The sequence below is a fragment of the Nothoprocta perdicaria genome, unplaced genomic scaffold (genome assembly GCF_003342845.1).
Source record: "Nothoprocta perdicaria isolate Ctin4 unplaced genomic scaffold, notPer1 scaffold_34, whole genome shotgun sequence".
In the NCBI taxonomy this organism is placed as follows: Eukaryota; Metazoa; Chordata; class Aves; order Tinamiformes; family Tinamidae; genus Nothoprocta; species Nothoprocta perdicaria.
The window spans coordinates 2,803,931-2,820,665 of record NW_020455577.1 but is presented as its reverse complement, the minus strand read 5'-3'; the positions used below and the strand labels follow the sequence as shown (position 1 = coordinate 2,820,665).

The following is a 16,735-nucleotide window of genomic DNA, read 5'->3' as shown; positions in this document are numbered from 1 at the left end:
TGTTACAGCTCTACCTTTCTGCTTTAACTATATTAGTGTATACATGATAATTAAAAAAAAAAAAGGCATCAATAGTAAGCCATATGCTGTGGGCTGCAAAAGCTGACATTTTAAGAGAATACATGAACGATAGAATATGCAATTATTGTACGTTATAGTAAATGGACTGTAGAAAATGATGATCTTTTATCTAAAGAAAATGCAGTAGTGAAGTTGGCTTGGTTATATTAGCTTAAGTAAAACAAAGCATAGAATACACATAAGTCTCATAAATTGTGTATTAAAACTTAAAATGTAGCTTTGGATTTGGCCATTATTTCACTTTAATAGTACAAATTATTGTTAAGGTCATAGATGGAAGGGACAAGGATTATTTTCACTTTTGTTTCCTGATCAGTGGTTCTTGCATTGCAGTCAATACTGAGTGAATTTAAGATACCAAGGCATAAGGTTATTGTGTTGTATGTTGAGAAAACTGTTTTGATGGGCCAGAAAGTGTCCTTCCTAATGCCATGTCTGCTGCTGAGGAAGCTATTAGAAGACAYGAGCATGAATTGCTGTTGTCTACTTCATTAAATATGTGTACCTGTGTCTATACTGTTTCATGTGTACTAAATCATATATATCCTGTTTGTAYACAATGATTAAATATCTTTTAACTATATCCCCCATAGGAAAATGACTCGAATGATTTGCTAAAATCATTGTATAGCCATCCTGTGCCAAAGGCAAACGCTCTTGTCAGTTTAAGTGTGGTAAGTATGTGACTCTCCATATAAAATGGTTGCTATGACTAACACGGGAAACCTTTGTAAATAGTCAACTTAGGTTGCTTCCTCTCATTAACTGTCTAGGTCAGTCTTTTTTTTTTTTTTTCTTTTTGCTTTATAGAGTTTGCCCCAGGTAGTTATCTTCAAGTTACAGGGAGCAGAGAAGCTATAATTAAATTTTGTTATACGGATGAGAAAATAGATCACTCTTTCATCTGACAGTGCTAGTGCTTCTGTCTTTTTCTTTTTTCTTTGTTTTTTTTTTTTTCCTCCTTCCAGTGTTTCATGTAGATGAATTTGGTTTCTCCTGCTGTGGGCAGCAGAAACTAATTCAATGTTTCACTGCCTCCGACGTGTGAGTAGGTAGAGTTGCAGGAGGGGACGGGGATCTGTGTAAGCAGCCTTCTCTCCTGTCCTCCTACCCCTTCTTCCTGGTTTGGCTTGATCACTCCAAAGTGAGGGAGAGGAGCTGGGAGGAAGGGTGTGTTGCTTGACGCAGAGCTTCTTGGCCGGCCTCTCTCCRTTGCTTTTGTGCTCTCTGTGTCCTGGGGCCTGGGCACGGCAAGGCTGGCGAGCTCTCCTTACCACAGAAACACTGCTGAGCCTCTCGCTTACACTGACCAGGCCTAAAGGGGTTTTGCCACGGGAAAAACATACAGGTGCATGTTTGTGTRTGTTTGTAGAGGCTGGATAAAATGCAGTCCTACAGAGCTCTTCCTGTGCTGCCACTGCAATGCTGCAACCAAGCATCTCCTTCACAGCACCTGTAGTATCCCTGCGTGGTTGATCCTGTGTGCTCGTTTGAGCTATCCCACGTTTGCAGGTGGTTAGATAAAGGCTTCCCATGCTTGCCACACAAAGATCCTTGGCTTACTTTATCTTGACCTTGTATATGTCCTTTAATGTTACCTCTTAACCCATTTATTTTAGGATAGAGCCTGATGCTGTGAGCTCAGTAAGCAGATTCTAGAATAGTATCTGTCCTTATATGCAGGCATTACAGGAGTGCTGTAACTGCCACTTCTATTCCTGTGCTTTGATGCCTTAAAATAGTGTTGCCTTTAGTTTATTTTTGCCAGCTTCCAAGTCCACTACTCATCCTTGTTATACTTTTTAGGGAGCCCTGATCTTTTTCTCTCTTGAACAGTACCAAGCCACTTAGTTGCAAGTCTCTTCAGTTGCTTCTGTGTTTTTTACTGCATCTGCTTAACTGCTTTTTGAGGCTACAGTCACATTATTTTTGTGGCTAATCTTTTCCTGTTGTCAATATAGTATTTTTCATGAATAGGTTATTTTTCATTAAGCAGTAGGAATTAAAAATGCCAGCTAAATACTATGTTCATYCTGTTCTTGCAAGAATAATTTTGTATACGAAATATGCACAAGCCCTCCAAATACACCCAAACCCTTTATAAAATCCTTTAAATATCATAATGAATTTCTTTAGGACACAGGATTTTTAAAGCTACATTTCATTTTAATTTCTTGCAAAGAGTTGCTATCAGAGTGCATTTCATCTCGCACGGAACATGCCTGCTTTGAAATGAGGGCAGTGATGAATACAACTGGCAACCCTAAAATAATGACRGGTTGCCTGCAATAAATTTCGTGCTGCAAGTTTTATTTCAACATTACTTGTCTCCTGAATGTAGTTTTTTCTCAGTTGTCTCTGATTCCCAGTAGTTTGTTACATCATTTAGAGAGTTTTGTAATCCTTTTAACTAAGGAATGATGATCCTAATGCGGGRCTCCCGCCAGGTGTGGGACTGCCAGGACAGTTACACAAACGCTGTTGCTTCAGATGGAGAAGAGCAACCTGAACCGGAGGATTTTATGAATCTTGATGTAGGAATCTCATAGGGTGACGTTTTTGGCCACTTTCAGCCCTAACTTTATGTCCTGCCTTTCCATTTGATGCTCTTTTCTAGTTCATCCTACTGCAGATAGGCTGGACTGGAGCTATCAGTGGTAATAGGCATAAAAACAAGTTATGGCCTGAAACAACGGTTGTAGAAATAGGAGCATGAAGTTGCTTTTTATTGTTGCAACATGAGTTTAGATCAAATTTCATGATGCAGAATTGACAAGTCCTCCCATCTTGTCTTTTTCCCCCCAGTTTACTCAAATATACAGACTAAGACTCATAACAATTCAAGTGGGGTTTAAATGGCAGGCCCCAGTAGTACTTTTGAGCACACRTATATAACCAAGAACAAACTATTTGCCAGTATCTATATACAAGACATCTCCTAGTAATCCCTCACCAGGACACCAAAATGCCTCTGTCCAATTAGGAACCATGTCTAATCTCACCTACCTGTCCCAATAACAAATATTTGGCAAATGAAAGTTACGATAAGTCTGCAAAATCTAAACTTAAATACATTTTGGATTGGTTATATTTTTCCATGGAGCAATGACAGTGCAATGCAGAGATCATTCCTTTTAGTTGCAAAGAAATAGGTAAGTTGAATCTGACATGTTCTTGCAATAGAATRTACAAGTTTTAGAGTCAGCTTTAACCTTTTTGTTCAAAAAGGGAAAAAAAAGAATAAAATCAATTGTTCAATCTTTCTCTCGTGTTTTGTAAGAACCAAGAGATGATTTTTGCAAGTGAGCGAGTTTTGAAAAATCAGCCTTTTCTTGTCTCGGTGAGTTTAAAAGGCACTGACTGTCTAAAGCCTATTGTAATTAAGGAAATAATTACTTGCTATAGGATCTTTTGATTTCAGGCTTACTTGTACCTGTCTTTTGGGAATTCTGCTGTTGTCTTTAGCCTAAAGGAGCAATCTAATATTAATATATCTATTCTGCTTACACTAAGCAAATTTGAGAGCCATGTATACATGCATTATAATTTTCATGTAAAGGAAAAAAAACCCACAACTAAAATCAAACCCTTAAATTGGTGAGCAAAATGAGTGAATTTGGGTTTTTTTTTTTTTAGTACCCTGTTGAACAGAAATGTTTATATAGGACAGAACTTATTATTTTAGTGCATATTCTGCAGTCATACATCTTCTCAGAGAAGTTTATAAAGATGTGCAATTACTCTATGCCACTTTTGCCTTTTTTTTTCTTTTTTTGACTGCTTATGACTTTAGAAATCTGTAGTAAGGGATCTCAGATTCTTATAATTCTAACTTCCTTTCCTGTTCAATGAATGGGATAAGGCTGTTTTGTTGACTGAAAAAAAAACCCCAAAAAAATCCTTATTACAGATTGGAGATAAATTTCATGAAAGGCAGTCCATAATCTGAGTATTTTCTTGATTAGACCACAAAATCTCAGGCTTTTATTTTTCCCCCCTCTGCTGATGCAGAACAGTATTCTGGAGTATTTCTTGTGTAAACGTTGTGATATTTATGGGATACCTTTTTTTAAAGCTGATTAAAAGAAAATTAACTATTGCTAAAGGACCTAATTTGTGGCTAAAATATTCTGTTAAATGTATCAAGCTGTTTTAATACAATTTTCCTAAGTTAGTGGTGTTAATAAATATGTTTTTAATTGAACGCAATATATGTTTAATAGCTTGTATACTTCCTTCATGTTTTGGTTGATCATTTTCAAGTTTGACTTGAAGCAAACAATGTTTTTTATTAGCAATTGTAGTATTAAAATGCACTATAAAAACAAAATGCATTTATTTGCAGTCTAAGGGTTTTTGTTTTAAAAAAAAGAGAGGAAATTCCACTCTCTTTAAAAAAAAAAAAAAAAAAAGAGGAAAACAAATAAAAGCTAAATATTCAACATTCATCACATTTAATTAGGATGTGCTTCAGTCCTTCTTATCCTTCAAGATTTAGGCTAATATACTAAAATAGTGAGCTAAATTCATGCTTGGTAGCTGTTAAAAGCACTGGGTTAATAGAAATCATTAAAATTACATCTGTTTTCAATTTAGTCCAATTCATATTCGGTTTTTCAATGTCTCAAACTCAAATGGATAAAATTGCCAGTGTTATTTCGTAAATGACTATTGAGTCTCAAACCTTAAGACCCTGATTTCTGTTAACACATTTTTTGATCCAAAGATGTTTGGAAGAGAATAGCATGCGCATCAAGGACTAATGACTCACTGCTAATTAATCTTCTCCTGTAAATGATTTTTCTACTTCCATTCTAAATTTCTACTTTGTTAACGTTTTCTTGTTGCAATTTTAAAATCAATGCTTATTTTAATCAGTGCTATTCTCAGGCTTGTGACAATCTGGCTTAATTTCGGTGTTGTTCCTAAAATGCAGTGTGATGTTTTGTTCATTTGTTTTGTGTTTTGTGTGCTGCGCTGAACCAGACATTGTCATTTTGTGCTTTTCTCTGCTTAACTCTTTGTCTAGTAGTAGCAAGAATTCAATTGAAAAGATAGCGATTCGCTTGAGCAAAGCTGGGGTTGGAAATCCTAAATGCTTCCCCTCCTGCCACTTTTAAAGAATTCTTGGCTTTTGTCTGCACAAATTATTAATTGATTTTTTCCCCCATTGATTAGCACTCATACTTCATTACTCCTGATATAACTGGATTGCCAACAATCCCTGAAAGTGTAAGTATAAAAGCCTTTTTTGTTTTTGTTTTTAATATTTAAGAAGAGAAGCATCTCCCTCATTCTATGCATAGGGCTGAGCTCCATTTTTATTGATACTGATTATTTTTTTCCCCCACACTGTCTTGTGTATTAGTAAGTTCTTCAGCTAGTAAAGTTACTCTTGTGTTTCTCATTGTTATCCAGTATTAGAGCAGCATACTGGGCGTTTTTGACCACTGTTAGATCTCATCTTCTTTAATAATTACTTGGTATATTTACAGTTATAGGATTTACGTATTCAGAACAGTCATCTCTTGCACTTAGTGTTATTTGACTGCCTATTCCTTAAGGAATTTATTGCTAAGCTGTGAATTCAGCTATGAGATGTGCAGTTAATTTTTGTGTAAGAAGGCAGTGTTTCAGGCTTTCTGGAAATCTGCTGTAGCTACTCAGCATCTGAATTGTGCACACACCATGTAGCACAGGGCCGTGCACCAGTAATGGTTAAAATACATATTTTTTTAAATGAAGACTTCTGTGAAGAAATTTTGGCAGAGTTTCTTGGCAGTTGTCTGTGCGGGGAGCAGCATTTGCCCGGGTGGGTGGGCAAGTCCCTGGGCCCCTGTTCCTTTCTGCTGGGTGCCTTTCTATTCCTTTTGGGTTTTATTCCATTTATAAAAATGGAGCCCCATCCTTCCAGGAGGAGTAGCAATGGTACCAGGGGAGGGAGAGCTGATTACTTACTACAAGTAAATATTCGAACTGATTTCCCTTATTCTTCATCATAAGCTTTATATATTTTGGGGCAGCAATTTTTCAAATATAATTTTTAATTTTGATGCAGTCTGCCAAAGATGTACTGATTTGTGCAGATCTAGATATCGCTATGGCGGGTTTCGTGATAGTGAATTAAGACAACCCTAGCAAATGAAATATTGCAGAGGATGTGCTTGAAAAATTAGACTGAAGTTATCATGATGCATTTAGTCATTGACAGGCAGTTAAAGGACCAGAATTTCTTTCAAAATGCAGCGGTTTTAGTCTTAGACCTTGYTTGCATCTCCTGCAAATGCTTACACAGCATGGACCAAAACTGAGGCTCTGATTTTTGGATCAGAGATGCATTTGTGCACGTACCTGCGGCTGGAGCTTTGGATCCCCTGCATCACTCAGGAGGAGATGGCTTTGGGCTTTCCTTTTCACTCTATTTTTTATTTAATATTAAAATGGATCCGAAGAGGAGGATCCGTTCTCTGTTCAAGTTAGAGTTTGCTCCCATTAGAGTGTGTAAGGAAGTAAAGGAGCAGATCCCTGTGTCTGGAGAGAGCCCTGCCCACGGCCRGAGCTGGCGGGTCCCCTGCCCGCAGCGCTGTCCCCAGCCTGGCGCCCGTCACTGCCGGGACCCTCCTGCTCATTAACCCTCGCAGTCGGGTGGCAGCGGCTCCTCATCAGGTTTTACAGATTTGCCAAAGAACAAGTCTAAATTCAAGAGCATAATAAAATGAGCATGGTTTTCACCAGGTTAGTTTTCACAGATTAACTTTCTTTCGCTTTGAAACTCCATCATTTACTTTTAGAGCATAGAAATTGTAATGCAAATTTTCTTCCATAGGCTTGTTTTYTCTACTAACTGATGAAAAAAATAAGTAATATATTAAATGTTCCACTGAGCTGCTACTGTTGCTATATTGTTAACATCTTATTTATTTAAACAGAGAAACCTCACTGAATATTTTGTGGCTGTGGATGTGAACAACATGCTGCAACTTTATGCCAGTATGTTGCATGAGAGACGAATCATTATTACCTCTAGCAAACTAAGCACTGTAAGTACTTCACACGTCTCCTTTTAAGTAGAATATATTGAACATTTCACAAAAAGACCTACAGACCTTTGTGGTTTTAGATATCTTCCGTGTGCACTTATAAGACAATATCTACATACTTTTCTGATATATGGCTTTAGTCTGGCTCTTGAAGTACAAAAGTCTGATTTATATAAGACCTACTCAGATGCATTAAGTCAGGTTAATTATTTTTCTTATCAGGAGATGAGAGTTCTTTAACTCTCCTGAGTTCATTTCTGTGCCTTCGAACCTAAAAAGAATTCTTAAGGGCTATTATAAGATCTTTATTATTCACTTGTGGCTTATTGCATTGGAGCTACTTGAAAGAAATCAAGGGGCCGTAATAATAGCTGCTATCCTAACCTGGTAATAGGTAGATTCGTCTTTGTTAGAGTGGTTTGGGAGTGCACACTGCAATAGCTCTGCTTTGGAGCAGCTCTTCAGGCTAATAATAATGTGCAACTCAAAATAGTAATTTTTTTATTAAAGGTTTTAGGTTACTGCTCATATTAAAATTTTTTTCCTCTAATGCCTGCTTAGAATGTGTAATGAAATAATGTTGCATTTCATTTTGAAATATATCTAAATACTCCCAATATTGCTTTGTTTTTGTACTTTACGGTATCATTTTGAGGCTTTAAGCTACTCTATATTTTGAAGATATTCCCTAGAATAATTTTGCCCATTAATTTGGGGCAAAAATTAATCTTGGGAATATCTTCATAGCCAACTTTCATTATATAGTTTACTTGTTGTGCAGGAGCTTCTGTCTGTTAAGTCCAGGCATGGAAAATCCCTCTGTTTTTCCAGGCCCTGGCAGTACTGCATGAAGTGTTTTGTTTGGCACAGGGTTGATTTGAGCACCGCGATGTTGGGTGCCTCGATGTGTAACCAGTCCAGTGAGGGGATGCCCAAGAGCAGCTGAAATGCCAGCTCGAAGGACAGCATTTTATCCTGGCACTAGTTTGCAGCTAAATAAAGTAAATCTCTGATGATTAGAGAATAAATGAGACATGAGGTCACCTAGCTAAAGGTGATGTGAACAACARGAAGAACAGGAAGGCAACTAGTGAAGGGATATAAGGAATTTTCAGATTCTTCTCTGGAAATGACTGGGAGAATTGTGCATTAAAACATGACAGATCAGTGTTGACTACCCAAAAGGACGAAGAGAAATCGAAGGCCCTTTAAAGAACCTGATTTAAAGAAGTTCATATACAGGAGCAAAACCGTGGAATTAGACTTCCCCCCCCCCCCCCCCAATTTGCTGGTTCAGGACCCAGCTTGGTGCCAAGAAATAGGAAAAAAAAGGTAACATAAATAGACAAATTATGAAATCCCTTTTACTGCTCATGTRTCATTATAGCATCCCTGATTTAGAATCAGATTGGAATTGGATTACAGATCAATGGGCATAATATACCGCTTGTGGGAAGCATGATTTTGTTCAAAATTCAGTTATTTTGAACTTTGAATCAGTAATCTTTTCCTGAAGTAACAGAGTCATCTTGATGGTGTCATCACTGAAAATAAAATATCTATTATTCTCCTGGATAAGGATATGCAATCATAACAGACTTTTTGTCAGTGGTAATTGGACATCCTGAGGGATGAGACCACCAAGCTGTGAATGTGCGTAACAGATTGCAGATCAAGTCTGAAAAGAGAGACTGCATCAGTTTCACCTTCTTCTGGTAATTTTTCAGTCTACTAACCGAAGTTATAGGTGAATTTTTAATTACTGCCATATCATCTAGGATCCATTTCAGGATAAGAACAGAGTAAATTTTCACCTTTGCTAGTGAAATCTGATTAAAAGTGGAAAAATGATGAGCTAAAGGAAGAATGAAAAGTAGGGAAAGTGGAGCTGTCTTATGGAGATCTTCAGCAAGAACTTTTACCCAGCAGAGTCTTTCTTAAACAGAACAGGAGCAGTGGTGTTTAAGAGAGTCTAAAAAAAAGAAATTAAATCCTTCTCAGTATCTGCTGTGGGAATTCATTAGAATRCTTGCATATATTTTGGGGAAGATAGGATATTATTGTTTAAAATAATGGGTTGCTTAATACAAATAAATGAATGACATGTATTTGAAGGTTGCAGTGTGCCAGCTTTGTGCTGCAGTTGTTGGTGTAAAGCCCAGGCAACACAGCTCTGTATTGCAGCCACATTTTCATATTGCCAAATTCCAGCTTGGTGCTTGGAGAGAGAGCTCTTTCCAAACAGTGCTGTCAAGTGCAACGTTCTGTTAAGGGAGTTGTGCCTTATCCTTGGGGTTAACCGAGCCCCAGGCGTGTGTGTGGGATCGCGAGCGCGCCGGGTCGCCCTGGCGTTATCGGCGCCGTTGCGGGTCGCTATCTCGGGGCAGTGGCAGATAACAAACGGCATAATTCAAGGCCTTGCTTCATTTCTCTGTGCTGTTCTTGCGAGGGGGGATGGAAAATTACAGTTATGGTCAGAAATTGTCCAAGTCGAGCATTTCTGGCCTATAAATTTCATGCTTTTATTATATTCAAATAAGGATTCAATGCTGATATGAAAACAAGGGAGGGAGGAAGAACAGATGCTGTGTTTACTGGTTATTGGGTTAGTGGGCAGGCAAGAAGAAAAAGAGAAAGGTTTTTTTTGTGTGTTAAACTGTTCAGTAGACTGTTATTTTAATTGAAAAAAAAAAAAGTAAATGGTAATTATCAACTTGTCCTGTGGGGCTCTGATTCAAATGACAGCTTATATTTTATTTCAGCCAAGCAGACTTTGTTTTATATGAACCTGCTTATATTTGCAATTGTTATGTATCCTTGGCATCTTTCTTTAAATTGATTTTTTTCTGTGTTTATAACCCTTAAAAAAAACCTCCCTCAGTGAGGATCCTTGCCTACTTTGACAATTGCTACAAAAAAAAAAGGGGAAACTTCTCAGCACTCATTTCTGTCGTATTGTCTTTATTTCCATTTTTTGAGCTAGCTGTTGATTCTTTTATTAGCTTGACTTTCCAGCTACTTTAATAATGTGATTGTCACCAACCTCACAGTGTGCTCCAGGCTTAGTATTACAGCGAGACAGATTCACTAGCCTGAGGATTATGTTCTGTAAGATCTGTTTCTAACCAAAATTACCATTTCTGGCTTTTAAACAGCATACTGTAAAAGAGAAACAAATTATATGACTTTGGAATGAAAGAAAGTGAATGAAACAAAGGAACAGATTAATTCACCAAGGTGGTTGTTAGCTCTTTCTGATTAACTGTATGAAGAATTTTCCTAAATGTCACACTAATATTCTAATGTAGCACCATCTTCTCATTCATTACCACATATGCATATATTCTTATTAATTGCGTGAAGCAGTAATAGTTTCAGTACAATTAATTTTTTAATTCAATCTTATGATAAATTATTAAACTGCTGGGGAAGGCAGCAGTTTTTTCTTTTTTTCCAGGAAGGCTGAACTCRAACATTGATTTTATGCATGCTGGAGGCAGGCCCTAGATGTTCAGGCCCCAAGTGCACCTGCTGTGGTACTCTACCAGAACATCACACCATACTCTCATGTATTCAAAGCAAAGGAATAAATCATGATTTTACAACAGTGCATCAGTTGACTTATTGCTGTTTTGTGACCGGAGGTAGGAAGGATTGCTGTTTCAAGCCGTGTCACCGGCTCTCAAGTCACTCGAGCATGAAAGCTTGTCATATGCCTCTGTAATTGTACCTTGCCAGTCTCTGCCTAACTAGTCAGCTGGGGCTCTGCGTTTTGTCTCAGACACCCGGCTGGCCAGTGTCTGACAGGAGCTTTCTCATCATCCTGTCAGTAATATGTTAACTCGAGTGTAGCTGCCGCGGCCCGCCGTGGCAGGTGGAAAGGATGCTACACTTTAAAGCAAATGTCTAAATGTTATCTCCATTCTGAGCAATATTTGTTTTAGGTGATACAAGTTGGATATGTCTGAAAGCACAGCGCTTACCAAGTTCTGCTCGGCACTGTCTTTAGGTTTCGTTGGTGAGCCCTGTAGAAAGGAGCCCGGTGGCTATTAAAATACCTGTAACAGAGGCAATTTTTCCCCCATGTGGAAAAGTCCTGAATATATGTTTATACACACAGACCCACATATATATATATACACATACATATCTTTGTGAAATAGTTTTTACTGTTGCACCTCTGCCAAGCTGGATCTGCAGTTCTGCTCAGCCCGGGTGGTTAGTTGGGCTGAAGGGCATCTCGGATTCCTCTCCTCTGGGATCGGGATCAGCCGTGAGAGCCGCAGCACCCACGGCYGGTCGGGTGCTCCAAGACGAGAAGGTCCTTGGAGAACGCAGTGCAAGTGTTTATTCCAAAATCCATCTATCCCTAGGCAGTGATATCACCAACTGCGGCCGTTGTCTGYTTTTCTCACTTCATTTAATTCTGTCCGTGGTTTATGTATTGGGTATTCTTGGATGTGAATAGACAGATGTGAAGCGGTGCCGTGACGGTACAAGATCCTTGAAATATGGCTGTAGGAATGCAGGGCATGGTGGTGTGGATCATGGATGGACAGAAGGCTGCCCGTCAGTGCTTCTCTATCTCTGCATTCAGAAGTGGCGCTTTGCAGAGCTGTTCTCTGACCCTTGAAATACTGTCACAATTGTAGCTAAAAATATATTTATTGCATGCTTACATAACAGACTCATTTTAACTAATACTGGTCCAATAATTTTTTAAAAATATTGCTTTGCAAATAAATTGTTATCTCTACTTCCCATGAAGTAGTATGTAGTGTGCATAAATATGTAAGGACAGAATTTAATTCTTAAGAAACAGAAAATTGATAAATTAACTGATAATACAGTACAGATATTCAGCTGAGACTCATTACGCTCCCAAAATAGAATTTATTAAAAAAGAAAGGAATTAAAAAAAAGGAATGTGATTTGAACTTATGTTCTGTTAGACCAATCGGTGCATGAGCAACGTGTCGTCATTTAATTATTAAAAATGCAAGCAGTCTGAAGTTAAAACACGCTATCTGGGCAGAGGTGCCTGTTGCAGTGCAGCTGAGTTCTCTCGGGTGGCCAGTGCAGAATGCAGTGTAACACCCTGCTGGCACTGACGTTACGGGGAAAGCCAGTGCAGAATCAARATGTGCTTAGGAATTACAGATGGATGTGGTAGCTCAAAAAAACTTCTGGGCCCAAGGCTTGGAATAGGTTTTTCCATCTCCTCAGCATAGTATTAAATAATTGTGAAAGGTTTTGTGAAATGACTTAGAAATGTGTGGTCAGCAAATGGTTGAAGTTATTTTCTCTTAATGAGAGAGAAAACCATAACACGCTGCAGACTGCTGTTACCTGCCATCTGTGTATAACGTGAAGAAATACTTAACTGGGTTGCATTAAAAAAAAATCTGAAAATAGAAAGCATGCAGACATGAAGATAGATTTGCAAATACATTTTTATGTAAATTGTTTCACTTAGTAACATTTTTAGGAGAAAATATTAAAAGAGAACAAATGCAGCATTCAGGTAATCCTTTAGGGGCAAAATCCCTGTAGTCTTTGGCAATTCAGTAAAGGCTGCAAACACCAAATGCTGCAGGCCTGCCGTGGGCTTCGGTCCTGCCGGGGCGGCCGAGCATCCCCGGGAAGCCTTTGGATGCCCAGCCCAGCGGCGGGACCTTGTCCTGTTAGGAGTGGCCAGAGCCCCCAGCCCCTAGGAAAGATGCTGCTGGATTCACTGGTGCTCGAAGGGGAGAGGAGATGCAGGCTGAGCTGTTGAACTGTCCGCGAGTGTCGTGGCAGTGCTGGCTCCTCGCGTGCCATTGTGGCAACGTTTTCCCCTTTTCGCAGKACCCGCTCTCTTATCAACTCCTTTTTCTCAGATTCAGCAGTGGAAAGATGGATTATAGCATAGCCAGTGGTGATCTCTAGTCTTGCTTGCAGTAAATAAGTTGTCTGTCAGCTCCTCACAAGGAAGCTGTTCCCTGCTGCTGCTTAATTAGTGGATGGCAGAGGAACATACCATGGAGGTGCTCTGGGGGAGGGAATGTTAGTAAAAATTATTTTCTTGGAAACTCCCCTTTCAGAAGCAAGAAACATTTGCTAAGCTGCCTTGTTTTACGGGAGTGTAGCTCTTTCTCCATGGAAAGAGATTCATAACATACAGCGGTAAAGAACTGGGGARTCAGGAGATGGTAAGAAAACAGAATGGGATGGAAGGATGTGTATATACGTGTGGTTTTATGTCAATAGCTCTTTGTGAGAGGAGGAGATAAAGAAGCTAGGAAATAAGTGCATATCAAGAAATAAAAACATATTGTCAAGAACATAGAGAGATGAAATGAAGAAATAAGTGGAAAATTATTAAACAGATGATACAAATAAGCCAAATTATTTACAGGATAAATAAGTATCAGTAAGAGACCTGTTAGGAAATCTAATATGAAATRGAGGGGAGAAGTTGACTTGCTTAACTTCTAAAAGTTAATTTTCTATAAAGATAACTCTCAGCATGTGAAGAATAGTAAAAACCTTTGTGCATGACTTTTGCAGTGCCAACCACACCTGTGGCTTCTTAGATACATCCAAGTGTCTGTGAAGCCCTTTGGTTCCTCGGCGCAGCCCCGTCTTGTCGGTGGCCTTTGCTGCTGAGGGCTGTCCTCACCTTGACCACTTGGCCGGCACTCCCTCCTCTGCTTTGGTTATTGGGAGAAGTGTCCTTGCCAAGGCAAGGAACAAAGTGGCTGCAGTCCTTTCTTCTCCCTTCCAAACTAATGTGCAAGAACGATGCCATAGAGCRGCTTGTGAATCAGGAATTGCAAGAAAAGAGTGAAATTGGTGACATATAAAGTCCTGTCAAATACATGAACAACATTGTTCTCCTCCCTTTCCTTCCCCCAGAGATAGGGATGAAAGAAGCAAATAATACCACAAAAATATAGAGGCAGTTAARTTTTCCAAATTAATGTTTTCTTTTTTTTCATCTTTTGTGATGGAAAAAGTTGRATTTTTTGGCTGTGGACTGTAAATACACTGCTCTTCCCTGCTCTCTATGGTGTGAGTGAGAAATGCTGGGCCTCGTGTTGCTAACAGGAGGAAAATACATTATGACTCATTGAAGGTCCTCCCTCTTTTTCTTTTCAAAGTTTATGGGGATGACAGATGGCAAACTACTAGTCAGGAGCTAAATTAAAGAAATGTATGCGAAATGGCTAACCTTTGGATTTGCAGGCTTGGACAGRATTCTTTTTGATTGTTGCTATATTTTTATGTGGTGATTTCTGTCTTCTCACCAATGCTAGTAGGGTAGACTGAGCTTATGGTTTAGTCTATTTTGTTTGTTTTCGGGCCCTTGCATTCCAAGAAATGGATGGAAAAGGGGTAGGTCTTAGCACCTGCAAGTGTCTGCAATGTGTTTGATGCCTATTTTATCAAACATCATTTTTCTAATGTTCATGTTTTATCTTTCAAACAGAGCTTAGAYGGGCATGTCCCTTTGGACAAAACCGACAGTCTTATGAGTTGTGAAATAATGTAGAAAACTCTTCCTTTCACTTGAGCTGCTCTTCCCCTCTCAGCAAGTGGACAGTGTTTTTACAGTAATTCTGTCTATTGAGAGAGCACTGACAGGTACCAGCAGCAGGAGTTGGTCCAGGCTGGTGGCAGCGATCGTAGCAGTGGAAAGGTGACCGGTCCTCTGCATCTACTTACTGGGTGTTAATAAATGGATGAGTTAACTAAGCAGAATCTTTGGCAGGTTTCAACATATGTGTGGTCAAGACAGTGGGAGGGAAAGCAAATCTTTAGCCCAATGGGACTGTGAGGAAGGAGGGAAAGAGCAACCCAGTGCCCGGCTCTGGATGTGGTGTTGACAGAGATTGACAGTATCTGAGCATTTATTAGAGAATCGTTTTGTCACGATAGTTTTTTAATTTCTTATAGTTGATTTTAAAAGGTTGCACTGTACYATAGGTTACTTTAGCATTTTACCTAACTTCTCTTTTTGCTTTTGGCTTTCTGACAAGTTTCTGCTAATCAGTTTATGCATTTCCAATTTTCCTGTTGTGGCATGATTAAATCTTGTCATCAATTGCTTGTCACACTGCTTCTCTCTTTGCTTTTGGTTATAGGAAGTGCTTTGAAGAAGGTAATTTCTACTGATAGCAAGTAACTGCCAGATGAGGAAGAATAGCTGTGTGTAAGATGCAAAATAATTGTTTTAACTTTATTCTTTCAGATAATATAAATTTGCAGACATTGTGCAAATAAGCACAATGTACAAGCCTGCAGAAAATCTTTCAAAGTATGTGGGTCTGGACATATTGGAGTGTTTCAGCAGAAATAAAAGAGGGTGGCATGAAGCAAGTCATTTTGAAAGTCCCCCTCAGTAAAAAACCTGGCTGGTAGAAATGAGTATTGGAATAGCAGATATACATATCAGAATAGTTGCAGCAGAATTGAATCAGAATAATCTACGTGGCGGGGGGCGGGGTGAACTGCACTCTTCATGTTCCTAGSAACAAGGAAGCCTTCTTTGGTGGAGCCTTGAACTAAAATTTTTCCCAATAATTCTTACTCGCCATTTGTAGGTTTTGAGCAGCCCACTCTTCTCAAATGGCTGTTTTTTGCACGAAGGTGGAAAACAGCTCCTCGCTTTCTCTAGGATTCTTAGACTATTTTGGTCATGCTGATGTTTGGTAGTAATCTCTTACTATCTCTTAACAATGCATTTTGCTAAAAAAACCCAAAACTTTTTGAAGTGTTCTCTTCCACTATTTGGAGTGACTTTTTCTTATAGCCTGATATTAGCAGTAAGCACAAAGTTCTTACACATTTTTCTAGGGGGAAAAGATAGAATTACTGTACCGGATTCACACCAGAAGTCTGGAGAAAATGGCTCACACTTTCCTTGCAGGTTCATGAAAGTTTGGTGATGCTGAGATCGGAAACAGACTGAAACTTAGCTGTACACAATAACGTAATAAATTCATTAACTGATTGTTACAATGGGACAGCAAAATTTGTCATGTCCTATGAAATCACTAGGAATTTCAAGTAATGCTTGTATACTAGTTAGAAAATAGACTGAACACTGAAAGTTTTTATTAAATATTTTTAAGCTAGTTTAGGTTTAGGTTAATTAACTTATTTGTTTATATAATCTGAAGTGTTTTATTTCAAGCCTTTTTTTATTTTTGAAATGAAAAATTGCTTAAACTGAAAGAAATTGTTGGAAAGTGAAAATAAACAGTAATTTCCTGAAAATGGGATTTTTTTTGAGAAATAATCCCTATTTTTCAATAATGACAAACAAGGATTTCAACAGACAAAAATTTTGTTTTTAAAAAAATTGCCAGCCTGTTTCCTTAGGGAGGAAAACTCTGCACTGGCAGAGGTTTTCCATGGGCTGCCCTGTTGAAGCAGGATCGCTTGCTGCCAGAAAACACGTAACAAGCCATCAAAGTTCCAATAACCAGTTAGTTCCAAAATCCTATTTTACAATAGTATCTGAATTTTTAATGCACTCCAAGTTGAACGATGATACATGAGTGAGTGTGTGAGATGAGCAGAGAAAGGGATCACAGTTCCTGGTTGATGAAGTCTCCAGCAGTAGCTGG

General features: G+C 38.6%; 1 protein-coding gene across 1 annotated transcript in view; it reads left to right on the top strand.

Moving 5' to 3' along the window:
* Positions 1–16,735, top strand: part of DENND1B (DENN domain containing 1B) — a 139,087-nt gene that overhangs the window by 66,231 nt on the left and 56,121 nt on the right. The window contains exons 7-10 of the mRNA XM_026043775.1: positions 675–755; positions 3,362–3,421; positions 5,260–5,313; positions 7,011–7,121. Coding sequence (XP_025899560.1) covers positions 675–755; positions 3,362–3,421; positions 5,260–5,313; positions 7,011–7,121 — 306 coding nt within the window. The remainder of the gene's footprint in view (positions 1–674; positions 756–3,361; positions 3,422–5,259; positions 5,314–7,010; positions 7,122–16,735) is intronic.